This window comes from Hyaena hyaena, unplaced genomic scaffold (assembly GCF_003009895.1).
Source record: "Hyaena hyaena isolate Hyena2069 unplaced genomic scaffold, ASM300989v1 scaffold_4, whole genome shotgun sequence".
NCBI classification, from domain to species: Eukaryota; Metazoa; Chordata; class Mammalia; order Carnivora; family Hyaenidae; genus Hyaena; species Hyaena hyaena.
In genome coordinates, this window is record NW_024080636.1 from 2,463,461 (window position 1) to 2,478,672 (window position 15,212).

A 15,212-nucleotide genomic window follows, 5' to 3' on the forward strand; every position below is an offset into this window, starting at 1 on the left:
TACAGGCTTGAAAAAAGGAGTCTGGAAACTGACCCAAGCAACAGCCAGATCTTGGCACCTGTAGGTTGAGAACCATTCATTCAGCAGACATCTCCTGAGCACCCACTACAGAGAATATATGACTCCTAGCAGGTGCTGGGTCTCCGTGCAGCAGGCCTCATACTAGGCCCTGGGGGGGGGGGGGGGGGGAGGGGGGGGGGGGGGGGGGTGAATGGGGGAGGGGGAGTGAGTGGCTTTCTCTGCTGCGCTGTGCCCAGTGCCTTTGCATCAGATTTCCCCCTGACCCTTTAGGGAGCCCTGGGCGGGATTGGTATTACTCTGAATTTCAAAGCCTCTGACAGTTCTTCCGTGGGCTGTGGAGGGTTTAGGGGCCGCAGGGAGGCAGCAAAGCAAAAAGCTGAGACCGTCCTCCCAAAGTGCATTTTCCATTCTTTTCATGAGAGGAAGTATAGCCCCGTGGCCTTGTTGGTTCTCGGTATCTATGAACGCCCTTGCTGGGTGCAGTCATTTGCTGATGAGTTCCCCTCACCTCAGCCCTAGCACCCAAAGCGACACTATCACCTGTTCTCGTTCCCTCAGCAACTGATGCAGCTCTCACGGAATGTTCTTGTTATCTGGACCAGCTTGTAAATGGCTGTGCACACCTCCTTCAGCAGCAGGTGGGGAGTCGGGAGCGTTCTGAGGCACTGCATCCTCGGTTATTACCGCAGCTACAGTGACAAAAGAGTGCATTCCTCGTCCGTGTGACTTTTCCCTCCTCTTCTCCCAAGTCCTTCAGCCTCAAGTCCAAAGCCTAGTGACGTCCTCCCAGGTGCAGCCAGTCACCATCCAGCAGCAGGTGCAGACGGTGCAGGCCCAGCGGGTGCTGACACAGACGGCCAATGGCACGCTGCAGACCCTCGCCCCGGCCACGGTACAGACGGTTGCCGCCCCCCAGGTGCAGCAGGTCCCGGTAGGTGGCTGGTGACGACCCAGGGAGGTACTGGTTGGGGCCGGTCTTTGGTTGAGCGTGTGGCCCACAGACTCTGAAGGACCGGTGGAGTGTAAGGGAGCAGCATTTGGGGCGCTTGGGCCCTGTGAGGCTCCCGTGAGCTCAGGGTGGAGACCTGGCTGAGATCGCATCTGTAGGTGTACACTGGCCCTCACACAGACTCCGTAAATGCGGGCAGTTTGTGATATTTAAGCATCTCATGGGTATAAAACTGGAAAGAGGTGTGCTAAGATATTTCTAAGTCAGGTACCCTAGTGGACTGTATTTTCTTACTAACAAGGTCATTTATCTTTGGGGGAAAAAAATCCAAGTTTTTCCTTTCTGCTTCTCAGCCATGCTCCTGGCTTTCCAGAGTTTGTCCAAAATCAGACCTCCCTCCCCTCCACCACATCCCCCAGCTTGGCCCCTGCCAGGTGCTGGCACTGCTGTCCTCAAAGCCTTTCATCCTTAAAACCCAGGACCCTCTTTAGCCATGCTCTTTCTCTGTCTCAACCCAGTAATCAAGTTGTGTTCTCGGTTTTAGGAAAATGTTTTTTGTTTTTTTTTTCATTCTTTCCCGGAGGGAGTCTGTGTGGTAAGAAGCTAAAGCAAAATAGAAAAATAATTCTGCCTTCCTTTTCCTTTTCTTCCTTCTCCATCCAGGTCCTCGTACAGCCTCAGATCATCAAGACAGATTCCCTTGTTTTGACCACACTCAAGACAGATGGCAGCCCCGTCATGGCTGCAGTCCAGAACCCAGCCCTCACTGCCCTCACCACCCCCATCCAGACAGCCGCCCTTCAAGTACCAGTAAGAGCCGCCTTCCTCCCTGCCTCCCCCTTTCCCCTCTCCTCCTCCTTCCTTGGAGGTCTTAGGCCTCAGAGATGCTAACAGAGCCTCTACACGGTGGGTAGGTACAGAAGCTCCATGGACTGTGTCGCATTGCAGATATACCCCCTTTGTGATTTTTAGCCCCCAGTTCATGGGCAGCACCTCCACACAGGGCCATCGGTGTGGAGGACTCTTAGGTCCTGCTGATGGTGGTTTGGCTTCTGAAGGACCCTGGGTCCACCAGGCGGGGGGTGCCTCCAAGGTGAGGGACATGGAAGGCACCCATCCTTGGGCTGTCAAGTCATAGCCGTTTTCAGCATCTTGTGGCAAGAGAGTCCAATCTAGTAAAAGGTGATCAGAATTTGAAACGAAGTTTTCTTCATAGAAGCCAAGAACGGGAAGTAGCCCACACGTCCAAAAAGAACTATTGATACATACAGCTGCTAAACCTCAAAAACAGCGTGTGGAGCTAAAGATGGCCTGTCACAGAAAAGTTCATGCTGGTGATTCCATGTATATGAAGTTCAAGAAGAGGCAAAACTAAGCTGTGGTGATAGAGATCAGAGCAGTGACCACAAGAGGGTGAAGGGACAGGAGTAATTGAAAAGAGGCACAAGACAACTTTCTGAGGGGATAGAAATGGTCTGTGCCTTGGTCTGGGTTGTCTTGGTTACACACATTGTATCCAAACATAAAACTCCGTCAAGCTGTCCACTTAAAATATGTGTTTTTTATTATGTGTGAATTATTTCTCAATGACTGGTGAAGTTGAGTGGCTTTTTATTTGTTCATTGGCCGTTTGGATATTAAGATCATTTTGTGAAGAAGATAAAACTAAAATTAGTAAAAATAGAAATGGGGGAAGGCAGAGTTGAGGGGGGAAGGGGAAGCCTCTGGAGTTGGCCTGCTTATCTAATAGAATGGCTCCATCAGTTCTGCCCTTGTGCATTTTGATGGCCAGATTATATAAGGCAGTGCAGCAAGTGGCTGCCCCGTCTGATGAAAGGAAAAGATGTATCCCACACCAGGAGTAAGTTTTCCTTGGAGCCAAAATGACATGGTACATTGTGTGCGAGCTCAGAGGTGGTTAATAGTTTACCAGCAAAGCAGAAATCATAGGGCTTGTTTCAGGTACCCCTAGATCCAAGCTTAAAACCTATGTATCCATGTTAATCTTATTGTGGGATGATTTGATGACAGTGGTTCTGAAAGGGGCATAGTAACTAAGGTACCATGGCTCCTGCAGCTTCCTGGGGCCTGACTTAATGAAGCAAGGAGAGGTGCCGCATGGCCAAGGCCAATATATTTGTGTTGTGAGGTTGCTTTACTCACACTGACCCCGGGATAACTCTGCCCTGTGTCTGTGCCTGTTCTAGACTCTGGTGGGCAGCAATGGGACCATTTTGACCACCATGCCTGTGATGATGGGGCAAGAGAAAGTGCCCATTAAGCAGGTACCTGGGGGAGTCAAGCAGTTGGAGCCCCCCAAAGAAGGAGAAAGGCGGACAACACACAACATCATTGAGAAGCGGTATCGCTCCTCTATCAATGACAAAATCATCGAGTTGAAGGACCTGGTCATGGGGACGGATGCCAAGGTAGGTGCCAAGCAAAATGGCATTTCATGTCCCACCCTTTCCCCTCCGCTGATCTTTACCGTAGGGACTCTGGAAGACCCAGGTCTAGTGAGTTAACATAAGAATGGTTGAGATTTGCTTTCTTACTAATTAAAGCATCTTGGGATTTTTTCAAGATTATAAAATATTAACATAAGCGAACTGTTGGGGGTCGGAAAGGCAGTGACCCGCCTGGACCTTTGAGACTGCTCTGCAGTGATCGCAGGTCCCCATAGCCCAGGCAGAGGGTTACCTCCTGCTCGCCAGCAGCCAGGTGCAGGACTGTGTGTCCCGTGGAGTCAGCTGGTGGCGTTGCCACCATATATTTAATCATGCTCAGGGGTGGTTAGCAGTGCTGTTACCCTTGAGGGAAGAGACAAAATGGAGACAGGATCTTTAACAGTAAATAGAGGACATAGATTTTTCAATATTTCTGGTGTTTCAGTGAATGTGTCTTCTATCATGTAGGTTTTTTTTTTACTTGTTATCTGTTTATCTTCATCTCTGTTTTTTAAATTATTTTTCTTGTTTATTTTTGTGCTTCCTTATCTCTGTTTTTGAAAGAAAATTTTATTTTCCTTGTAGCCTATAGATTTGAAATGTACTAATATAACTTTACTTAAGGTGCCTATCCAACAATGCTCTGGTCTTTTGTCATTTGTTTTCTTTAAAGTTTGTTTTGGTGGGTTCAGGGCACCTGGGTGGCTCAGTCGGTTAAGCGTCTGACTTTGGCCCAGGTCATGATCTCAGGGTTCATGAGTTCCTGCCCTGTGTTGGGCTCTGTGCTGACAGCTCAGAGCCTAGAGCCTGCTTCCAAGTCTGTGTCTCCTTCTCTCTCTGCCCCTCCCCTGCTCATACTTTGTGTGTCTGTCTCTCTCTCTCCCAAAATAAACATTTAAAAACTTTTTAAAAATAAAATAAAGTTTGTTTTAGTTCTAGGATTATAATAAGAAATGTGAGTACTAACTAATTTTTATTTATCGAGTATCACTATGCACCATATCACTGGCTCCTCTCTTTACCTGTATTATCTCATTTTTCCCTCACTGCAAGCCTGTGATTCATGTATTATCATTATCCCCATTTTAAGGAGGAGGAAAGTGAGGCTCAGAAATGTTGGATAACTTGTCCTAGGTTGCACAGCTAACCAGTGAGTGAGGCAGCATCTGAACCTGGAGCTATGCCTTCACCCCACGAGCTCTGGGTCTCTCCCCTCTCGCTCTGCAGCCTGCAGTGATGCCACTGCGTTTTCACCCATCTTCCTTCCCAGATGCACAAGTCTGGCGTCCTGAGGAAGGCCATTGACTACATCAAATACTTGCAGCAGGTCAATCATAAACTGCGCCAGGAGAACATGGTGCTAAAGCTGGCAAATCAGAAAAACAGTGAGTGAGCTCATTTGCGGTTGTAGAAGTCCTGTGCTGAGCACTGGGGAGGGCCCACTGATGTGTACAGGGTGCCTTCAGGGGTGAAGCAAGAGCAAGGACCATGTGCCCCTCACCCAGCCCAGCCCTGGCCCAGGCAGGGCTCTGTAGAAACAGACCATTCACAAGATGTGGTTTTCTTTGCAGAGCTCCTGAAGGGCATCGACCTAGGCAGTTTGGTGGACAATGATGTGGAGCTAAAGATCGATGACTTTAATCAGAATGTCCTTCTCATGTCCCCTCCGGCCTCTGACTCAGGGTCGCAGGCTGGCTTCTCCCCCTATTCCATTGACTCTGAGCCAGGAAGCCCTCTGTTGGATGATGCAAAGGTATGAGCTTCTGAAATCCCCCGGTTCTCGGAATCTCCCCCCTTCCCCCGCCCCATCTCTCCTTAATTCACTGTGGAAAAGGCTGCGAGCAGGGGCCGGGCCAGGTGTTCAGAGGACCAGGGCTGGAGAAGACTAGGAATTCCGTGAATTAGTCAGGTCCTACTGTGTCCCCCACAGAATCTGCTTAACTGGTTCAGTGTAGTCTGGTCTTAACTGGTCCTTGCTGACCGAGCCCATCTGAGAGGGATGAGGGCCAGATCCAGCACGGGAACACACAACAGCTGTCACGCCAGCGCGAGGAATTGCCGGAGGCGCCTCATTACATCCTTCGCCCATAATGGGCCTGGCAAGACCACTTTTTGAGGTGGTTCAGTTAGTTCAGGGTAAGGCTGCCTCTGGGTCCTCTTCTGGAAATGATTACAATTTGTAGTCTAACAAAAAACATTCCAACCCAGGGCCTTTAATTGTCAAAGAAAGCCCCTGGCAATTGTTGTTTAATGGAATTAGCCAAAAGAGGCTGGAGCCTAATGATGTAGCCCGGGGAATCTGCAGAGACCACTGGCAGTTTCTGACTTCGAGAGCACAAACTTCCCTTGTAGCCTAAGTTTTTGATCAAACTGTTTGTAGTATCGTGTACGTAATTTTACTGATGGAGCTCTAGTTTTGAAATATTTCATAAATGTGATTCTGTTTGGTAACAAAAGACCACACAATAGATATGTTGAATTAGTTAGGAATCTGCCCTCAGAGGACATTTTCAGATGGCTTTCAAATACTGAAAAGGAGTGGCGCAGTGTGTGCACTCCGGAGCCGGGGAGATCTGGCTCTAGGCTCCCTCCCTCCCTCTGTGGGCTCCCCGGGCAGCGGGCCTTCTGCCTCCAGTTGTCCCTCTGTGAAATGGGGAGGGAAGAAAAGTAACACGATGGTTTTACAACAGGCAAAGCAGACCCATCCTGAAGTTGGAGGTCTTTAATCAGCTCTACTGATGTTTCATTTACACGCGATAAACACACCTATCTTAACAGTAGCAAGCGGTACTACCGACATGCGGTTTATGGAGTTTTAACGAGTGTAGACGCTTATGTAACTGTCACTACAGTCAAGATGTTCCCATCACCCTCAAAACCCCTTCATATGCCATGGCAAGTAGTTCACACCCCCTCCAGCCTCAGCTGCCGATCTGCTTTCTGTCACTTCATATGACCTTTTCCGTTGTGGGATGCTACAAAGTCATGCATAATGTTCTCTTGTGACAGAGCTCTGTTTGATAAGCAGGACTCCTCTAACTTTGGTCCTTGTGTCGGGAGCCAGAGGGTGAGCGTGCCGGGGTGGGAGAAGCAGTGGGAGAGCCGTGGACTTCGTTGCCTGCTGCCTCTATTCCTGTCCGACTCGGCGGGCTTAAATTGAATCTCCCAGTCTGACTCCAATACATATGTTAGTAAAATGCTGCAAAAAACCATGTGATACTCATTCCAACCTCTCTGCCCTGTCTTAAAGGTCAAAGATGAGCCAGACTCTCCTCCTGTAGCCCTGGGCATGGTGGACCGCTCTCGAATTCTGCTGTGTGTCCTCACCTTCCTGTGCCTCTCCTTTAACCCCCTGACGGCGCTGCTGCAATGGGGCAGGGCCCCGAGCTCTGACCAGCACCCATACTCAGGCTCCGGCCGCAGCATACTGTCCCTTGAGTCAGGTAGGCAGAAGGCCCTTCGTGCCACCCAAGCAGTGGTGGGCTGCCGTGGCAGGGGACGGATCCTGCGTGTGCTGAATGCACTGCTTGTCCACGGGGTCCCGAAGGGCTTTTGTCTCAGGCATGGTAGGGACCGGCATAAGTCCCATTTTGAAGGTAGCAGGGCAAGCCCGAGTTCAGTCGGTAAGAAGAGAGCAAATCAGCAACCACACTGCTGCTGTTGTGGGGATGGGGCTGCGGGAATGGGGGGTATACCTACTGGAGGGGAGATGCGATATTTTTGCCCGAGTCATGAAACCAGTAGCCTGACCTCACCGTGACTAACACAGACTTGCGGCACCCAGCTCCATACTGACACGGGCTGCGGGGTTCCTGCTGAGGCTACAGGACTGTCCCGGACCTGCCCATAGTGCAGATTAAGGTTATATATTATCCCTACCGAAAGCACTTAGACGCTGTTACGAAATGAAGCAGTCTTGTCATCCACACTTCTGAAAAGGAGGTAGAAGGCCTTCCCTGTCAAATGCTGGGGGTCATGAGGTGCCCTGCGGTCCCCTGCGGCTGCTTAGGGAGGCCTTTCCTTCTGGCTCAGCTGAGACATTGCTCCTTAGGCTCTGGGGGCTGGTTTGACTGGATGATGCCAACGCTCCTCTTATGGCTGGTGAATGGTGTGATTGTCCTGAGCGTCTTTGTGAAGCTGCTGGTCCATGGGGAGCCTGTGATCCGGCCACATTCACGTTCCTCGATCACCTTCTGGAGGCACCGAAAGCAGGCCGACCTGGACCTCGCCAGGGTGAGTCCTGCCGTCTGCCTCTCCCCGTCCTCCCCCAGGAGCAGCTCGTAACTCAGTGACTGACATTGAGTACCCCCGCGAATGAAGTCCCGTGGTAGGTGCTTGGGGGCGGTGAGCGCAGGAAGGGACCCTGCCCCCGACAGTCACTGGGCAGCAGGTGAGAGGACACCTACGTGTCAGTGATTCCTTGGACACGGGATGATCACTAGTCTGTGCTGTGACAGAGGAAGAAGAAAGTGCCGCGGGAGTTGGGGCAGGAGGGACAAGTTCTGGCCGAGGGAATGGGACTCAAGCAGAGTGGGCAAGGGCAGGGAGGACCTTCTGGGTAGAGAAGTCTTGAATAGATGGGATATTTGGGGACCAGCAGGTAGATCGGTATGTCTGGAGTATAGGGTATGTCCGGGACGGGCGAGGGCTAAGGCAGGAAGTGTATCTAGGGCCCATATTAGAGAGGTCTTTGACTAGTAACTGATTTGGGGCTTTTTTCCCAAGGAGAACCAAGAAAGTTTTTGAGCAGGAAAATTAGCTAAATGTTTTCTTTTGAAATCAGCAAAGGAGGGGCACCTGGGTGGCTCAGTCAGTTCAGCATCCAACTTCGGCTCAGGTTATGATCTCACAGTTTGTGGGTTCGAGCCCTGCATTAGGCTCTGTGCTGACAGCTCGGAGCCTGGAGCCTGCTTCGGGTTCTGTGTCTCCCTCTCTCTGCTCCTCCCCCGCTCAAACTCTTTCTCTTTCTCTCTCTCAAAAGTAAATAAACATTTTAAAAAATAAGAAAAAATAGAAATCAGGGGCCCCTGGGTGGCTCAATTGGTTAAGTGTCCGACTTTGGCTCAGGTCATGATCTCGCGGTTCGTGGGTTTGAGCCTTGCATCGGGTTCTGTGCTGGCAGTTCAGAACCTGGAGCCTGTTTCGGATTCTGTGTCTTCCTCTCTCTCTCTCTCTCTCTCTCTCTCTGCCCCTCTCCCGCTCATGCTCTATCTCTCTCTGTCTCAAAAATAAATAAAAAACTATTAAAAAAAATGGTTCTCAGAGAGCGGCTCTGATCCGATAGGTGGGGGAGGGGTGGGGCAGGAGGATCAAGAAGTTGCATTTCTAACAAGATCCCAGGGGCTGATGCTACTTGGTCTAGGCACCACATTTTGAGAGCCTAAAAGACTAAAAGATCACCTAACTCCATTCTGTCATCTTATGCATAAAACTACTGTGGGAATTTGTGAATAGTATTTGATCATAGATAGACCACGGTACAATCCCAATTTAGTAAAAAAAAGCCAGGAGAACACATGAAAATGTCAACATTTCTGGGGGATAAGGTTCCTGGTGATTTTTACTCTGATGATCTAGGGAGTGAAGGGAGAGTAAACGTTTTCATTAAAGCAAAATAAAAAGGCCACAGCGAGGCCACCGGACATTCCACCTCTTGCCGCTTTCCAGGGGGATTTTGCGGCCGCCGCGGCCAATCTGCAGACCTGCCTGTCGGTGCTGGGCCGGGCGCTGCCCACCTCCCGCCTGGACCTGGCCTGCAGCCTCTCCTGGAATGTAATCCGCTACAGCCTGCAGAAGCTGCGCCTGGTGCGCTGGCTGCTCAAGAAGGTCTTCCAGCGCCGGCGGGCCACCCCGGCCGCCACGGCAGGCTTTGAGGACGAAGCTAAGGCCAGCGCCAGGGACGCGGCCCTGGCCTATCACAGCCTGCACCAGCTGCACATCACAGGTGAGCGGGGCCACCACCACCGGCTGGCCTTAGGGGCCCCGTGCCGACTGTGCCCCGGCTGGGGTTGCCAGTTATTTGTCCCAGCGGAAGCCCTGATGGCAGGTGGAAGGTGGACGGAGAGGGTTAAGGCTCGCACCGGGGAGGCCGGACAGGACCTAACGCAGCTGAAGATGCGCAGTGGGGTGGGGAGGACAGGCGGAGGGAGAGTAGGAGCTGGGACTGACGGGACCCGGGGACCCGTGCGACGTGCGGTAAGGAAAGGAGCGACGAAGATGGTTCCCTGGTCTCTTGCTTGAGAGTTTGGGTGAATGTCGTTGCTGCCAGCAGAGGTGAGGGAACCCAGTGGAAGAGCCGTTCTCCGGGGCGAAGGTGGGGAGTTCTGTTAGGGCTCCTGCCTGTGAGGGCTGGAGTGGGCAGTGAGCTTGCTGCATCTGCGACCCACGAAAGGAGCTGGGTCTTTGGCCTCCAGCGTAAATGAAAGCCAAGGTTGCTGTGAGAGGCCTTTGGTGGAGGGGACGCTCCAGGGACCCAGAAGAACACCACATGTCACAAGCAGGCCAGCGGCAGGAGTCAGGAGGAGGCTGCCCGAGAGGTTTGGTGTTGGGGGAGCAAAGTCGGAGGCTTCAGAAGGGAGGTTGCTGCAGGGACATCTGATGAAGGTCAGAAAGCAGTGGCGGGATGTGGTGACAGGAAGGTGATGGGAACGCGTGGGTGGCTCAGGGAGCTTCAGCCCAACAGTGGGGCCAGCCGTGGGGTTTTAACACCGTCGTCATGATGGCGTTCCCACAGAGGGGCCCTGTCTGCAGACCCTCCTTCATTCTCTGCCCCCTCTGTGTGCCCTTGGGGGATGGGACCAGCTCCCTCCCAGGTCTCTGATCAAGAGGCTGCGTCCTCCCACTGTCATGTTCTGGAGAATTCCAGCTGGGATAGTTCCCATCTCTCATTCTCTCCACATTTGCTGAACCGTTCAGCTCAGTGCACCTGGCTTTCTGCAAGGCACCGAGAGGACAGGTGACTAAAGCCTGGTCCCCACATCGCCTCCACCCTCCCTCCCCTGAAAAGAGAAAGCCACACGGTGCCTCCTGGGGGAGACCGACCCCCAGCGCCTGTGCAGAACAAAGTGTAGGGGCTGGTAAAAAGGTGGGGGAGGCAGGGTGGCCCCGTAGGAAGAACCTGGGGCTGATGAGGTCAGGAGGCCTGGCTTGGCCACCATCTGGAACTTTGACATGGGGCCACCCCTGACGCTGAGCCTCCTTTAGCAAAGCGAGAGGACTGCTTGCCCTGGCCACCTCCTAGCCCTGTACTGAGGACCAAAGCGAGCAACAGCACGGAAGCCTAGCAGCCTCGATGAGCCCCCGTGCCTGTGCGAGGGCTCTTTGGCCCGTGCCTTCAGGGTGGCACCACGTGAGCTGTGCGGCCCCCATACAAGAGGCGCATAGTAAGCCTTTCCTAGCCTTCCACTACCAACCCATGATGTGTCCAGCTGTCTTTCTGTTGCGTTACTTCCCCCTCAGAAAGATGTGTGCTTACATACTATAGGTTCTTTTAAATGAAAATAAATTAATGGCATTTTTTTTTCCTGTTTGGTTTTTTAATTTTTATCACCTCTTCCGAGATTTGGAGATGCACGATGTGTTAGTGGAACATGGTTGTGCTGTTGGCACTGCTGTGGGAAACGTTGCAGTGCGCATCTCCGAGTCCCACACACAACCTGCAGTCACAGGGCTCCCGTTTACACACCCTGCGTGCCGGGCGCTTGACACGCGTTTTCTCTGGCCCCCAACAACCCCCGAGGTAGAAAGGAACACACAGCTACTGAGTCGCAGAGCCCAGCCTCCCATCCAGGACTGTCTGATGACAGAGTTCAAGTACTGTCTCCAGTCCTACTGCACTAGAGAAAACGGAAAAAAACTTGGGCTGGAGGAGTGTGTTAACATCCGCGTCTGTTTCTGCCTGTGGCAGGGAAGCTTCCTGCAGGATCTGCCTGTTCAGACGTGCACATGGCTTTGTGCGCCGTGAACCTGGCCGAGTGCGCAGAAGAGAAAGTCCCGCCCAGCACATTGGTTGAGATCCATCTGACTGCCGCCATGGGGCTCAAGACCCGCTGTGGGGGACGGCTGGGCTTCCTGGCGGTGAGTACCCTTCCGGTCCCTTCTGCGAACTTGCACTAAGCGCCCTTCCCCAGCTAGGAGATAAGATGCAAAAACAGGTGTGGGGCCCGCCTTTGGGTGCCAACTGCCTAGAGGGGCAGATATTTATTCAGTAGGCCATAGTTCTGTCACTGAACAAAACAGAGCCCCCACCCCCCAAAAAAGACAAAAAACAAAACAAAACAAAAAAGCCCAAACCCTTGTGGCCCTTATAAGCATAAGCAGGACATTTTGGTGCCTGAAGTAAGACTGACTCAGTGATAGAGTGACCTGGCTCCAAGGGCTTAAATATATGACTTCTGCTCTCCAAGAGGTCATAAACAAAATTTTAAGTTTATTTTTGAGAGAGAAAGCGCAGGTAGGGAGTGGCACAGAGAGAGAGGGAGAGAGAGGATCCCAAGTGGGCTCCACACTGTCCGTGCAGAGCCCAACACGGGCTCAAACCCACAAACCGTTAGATCACGATCTGAGCCACAATCAAGAGTCAGACGCTTAACTGACTGAGCCCCCCGGGCGCCCCATTGTGGTCATAAAGATTTTTGAAATTTTTGGTTGTGTCTCCTGGTGTTTTTATTCACAAAAAAAGGTCATGGTTACATACCTTAACCATAGCACTGTGGGTCCAGAAATGGAAAACAGTACACGTCTTCAAGGAACTCGGGTCAGGCCCGGGGCAGGAACTGCTGTTACCAGATGCCTCCATTGTGCCCGGCGTGAGGCCAGCCTTGGGAATTCACAGTCGGCTAATTCACAGTCCTTGTTATCAGCTAGCTCACAGCGTCTGCTGACCTCAGGCTTTCTCTTACTGCAGCAGAAACTGGCATGTTTTATTGGGCGCCTGCTTTGAGTAGGCTGCCGTGCTCAGAACAAAACGATCACATCTCCGTTTGTTGGCATATCTCAGTAATGACACTGATGAGCTGATGAATAGGAATGTGCCCTGTGGTGGCACTGATGTTTCCTGATGTGTGTCACCACAGTCTAGGTGACAGAGGGCATGGGAAAGCCCAGTGTACTTTCTGTGCCTCAGCCCTGTTTCACTGACCCTGGATAACCATGTTCATTCAGCAACGTTACTGAGTCCCTGCTCTAGGCCAGGCGTCCTTTGCAGTGGAATTTCAGCGGTGAGCAGGACATTTGCCCTGTCCTCAGGGAGCACAGGGCCTGGCAGGGGATTTAGACAAGGAACAGACCTTAAGGACAGTAGGTGAGTGCAAGGCTGGGGCTCATTTGGCTGCCCAGAGAACACGCTGGGCTCTTGACCCAGTCTGCAGGGAAGTCAAGGTGGCATTTCTGGGCAAGGCCATTCTAGGCTGAGATCAGGAGGCATCAGCCGGGCTGATTCCCTGTTTCATTCCTTTGTCCTCATGTTCTGATAACATCGGCATGTTATCACACTTGTAACTTCAGCGCCCCCCAAAAGTGTTTTGAAGACCTTAATTTTATCGAAATACAATGCATGTACGGAAAAATGTGCACATTTTAATTAACAGCTTATAACAACCACCCAGAGCAAGAAGTAGGACTTCTGGGGCGCCCCGCTGGGTGTAGAGATTCCTTAAAAATAAAATCTTTGAAAAAATAGAAAAAGAGGGGCACCTGGGTGGCTCAGTCAGTTAAGTACCTGGCTCTTGATTTCAGGTCATGATCTCACAGTTTGTGAGATTGAGCCCTGCATTGGGCTCTGTGCTGACAGTGTGGAGCCTGCTTGGGATTCCCTCCCTCCCTCCCTCTCTGCTCCTCCTCCGCTCACACTTGTGTGATCTCTCTCTGTCTGTCTCTGTGTCTCAAAAAAAAAAAAAAATAAGAAGAAGAAGTAGGACTTCCCATCACGCCCAGAAGTTTTTCAGGCTTCCATTCACAGTGTCCCCTACAAAGATAACGATTATTCTGAATTCTGTCACCATAGGTTGATCTGCCTCTTACTTGTTATCTCTATGAACTTTTTTTAAAGTTTATTTATTTGTTTTTGAGAGAGAGTCTATGAGCAGGAGAGGGGCAGAGAGAGAGGAGGGGAGAGAGAATCCCAAGCAGGCCCCACACTGTCAGCACAGAGCCCAACTTGGGGCTTGATCTCTGTCAGCACAGAGCCCAACTTGGGGCTGATCTCATGAACTGTGAGATCATAACCTGAGCCGAAATCAAGAGTCGGATGCTTAACCGACTGAGCCACCCAGGCGCCCCTTTATAAACTATTCGTTGAAGTGTAATATGCATGTAGAAAAGTACACAAATCATAAGTGCACAGTTCGGTGACTTCATAGAGTGAACACACTCATATAATTAGCAGGCAGATCAAGAACAGAACATGACCAGGACCCCAGAAGTGTCCCTTGGGCCCCTTGCAGTTAGCAAAGTGCCCCTACCCCCTACGCTCTCCGGCCAGGGCCACCAGCACCCTGACCACCTCAGATGTTTTGCCTCTGCTGGAACTTGACGTCAGGGGAGTCAAACAGTATGTACTGTATGTCCAGCTGCTTCTGCTCAGTGTCACGTGTGAGATTCATTTGTGTTGTCGCATATAGTTATGGGTGGTCTATTCTCCTTGCTTTATAGTATTCCATTCTATGACTAGACTTACAGATGGACTGTTGAGTCATTTCCTGTTCTTAGTTATCGGGAATCGTGCTGCCATGAACATCCTCGCTCATCTTTTGGTGAGCATGAGACCGCATTTCTAGGCCTGGTGTTGCGCGATCAGCGGTTATGCGGATGTTCAGCTTCGGTAGACACTGCATGATGGTTTTCCAAAGCAGGTGCACCTGTTGCCACTCCGCCGGCAGTGTGTGAGGGAAAGTTCCAGCTCCACATCCCCACCAAACAGAGGATAGTGCTATTTCTGGCCCTTCTGGGGGTGTCTGATAGTTTTTGTTTGTAATTCCCAGGGGATTCGTGATGTCGAGCACCTTTTCATTGGCCGTTTGGATCTTCTCTTTTGTGAAAACCACAAAAGAGTCCTACCTATTTATTTGGGATGCTGGTCTTTTTATTGATTCAAGGAGTTCTTTATTCTGGTTCTGACCCCTTTGTGGGATCTCTCTCCCTCCGGGGCTTGCCTGGTCTCTCTTAATGGTGTCAGCTGATGAGCACAGCTTCTTAGTATTTCTGAAGTCAGATGAAATCAATCTTTTCTGTTACAGTCCGACACTCTGTGTCCCGGTCAGGGACGCTCTTCCCTGTCTCGGTTGTGGAGACGCCCTCCCCTGTCATCTGAGAGACAATGGACTTTTTGTTTCCACGCCCGAGTCCCTGTCTACCGGGAGTGGATTTTTGGTATGAGGTGGAGGTGGGGATGCAAGAGCTACTTTTTTGTGCCACCTGGATGTCTCCGTGCCCCAGACTCTATGATTAAAAGGACTGTCCGTTCCCCACTGCACCAAGTGGTACAGTCCACGTATAACAAGGCTGCCTCTGGATGCTCTAGTCTGTTCCATTGCACACCGCCACACACCCCTAATGGTCGAGTCTTCTGATACGTCCTGGTATCTGTAATTGCCAGCCCTCTAGCGTTAGTGACTAGTTTTTGCTCTTTACCTCCCCCTGTACATTATAGGATCATCCTGTCATCCCAGAAGTCCCTCTGGGGTTTTGATTGTCCTTATTGCCAAGACGCGGCCACCCTTCAGAGGGACACAGTCCGTCTGAGGAAGGTATATGTGTGGCAGCTCAGGAACAGGAGAATGGTTCCTTTAAAACTGTCC

General features: G+C 51.3%; 1 protein-coding gene across 1 annotated transcript in view; it reads left to right on the top strand.

The window, feature by feature from the left end:
* SREBF2 (sterol regulatory element binding transcription factor 2) overlaps nucleotides 1–15,212 on the top strand; it is a 56,136-nt gene that overhangs the window by 24,499 nt on the left and 16,425 nt on the right. Inside the window, exons 3-11 of the mRNA XM_039236739.1 lie at nucleotides 771–952; nucleotides 1,634–1,780; nucleotides 3,178–3,399; nucleotides 4,688–4,802; nucleotides 4,989–5,170; nucleotides 6,668–6,860; nucleotides 7,469–7,650; nucleotides 9,085–9,361; nucleotides 11,324–11,493. Of these exons, the coding sequence (XP_039092670.1) occupies nucleotides 771–952; nucleotides 1,634–1,780; nucleotides 3,178–3,399; nucleotides 4,688–4,802; nucleotides 4,989–5,170; nucleotides 6,668–6,860; nucleotides 7,469–7,650; nucleotides 9,085–9,361; nucleotides 11,324–11,493 (1,670 nt within the window). The remainder of the gene's footprint in view (nucleotides 1–770; nucleotides 953–1,633; nucleotides 1,781–3,177; nucleotides 3,400–4,687; nucleotides 4,803–4,988; nucleotides 5,171–6,667; nucleotides 6,861–7,468; nucleotides 7,651–9,084; nucleotides 9,362–11,323; nucleotides 11,494–15,212) is intronic.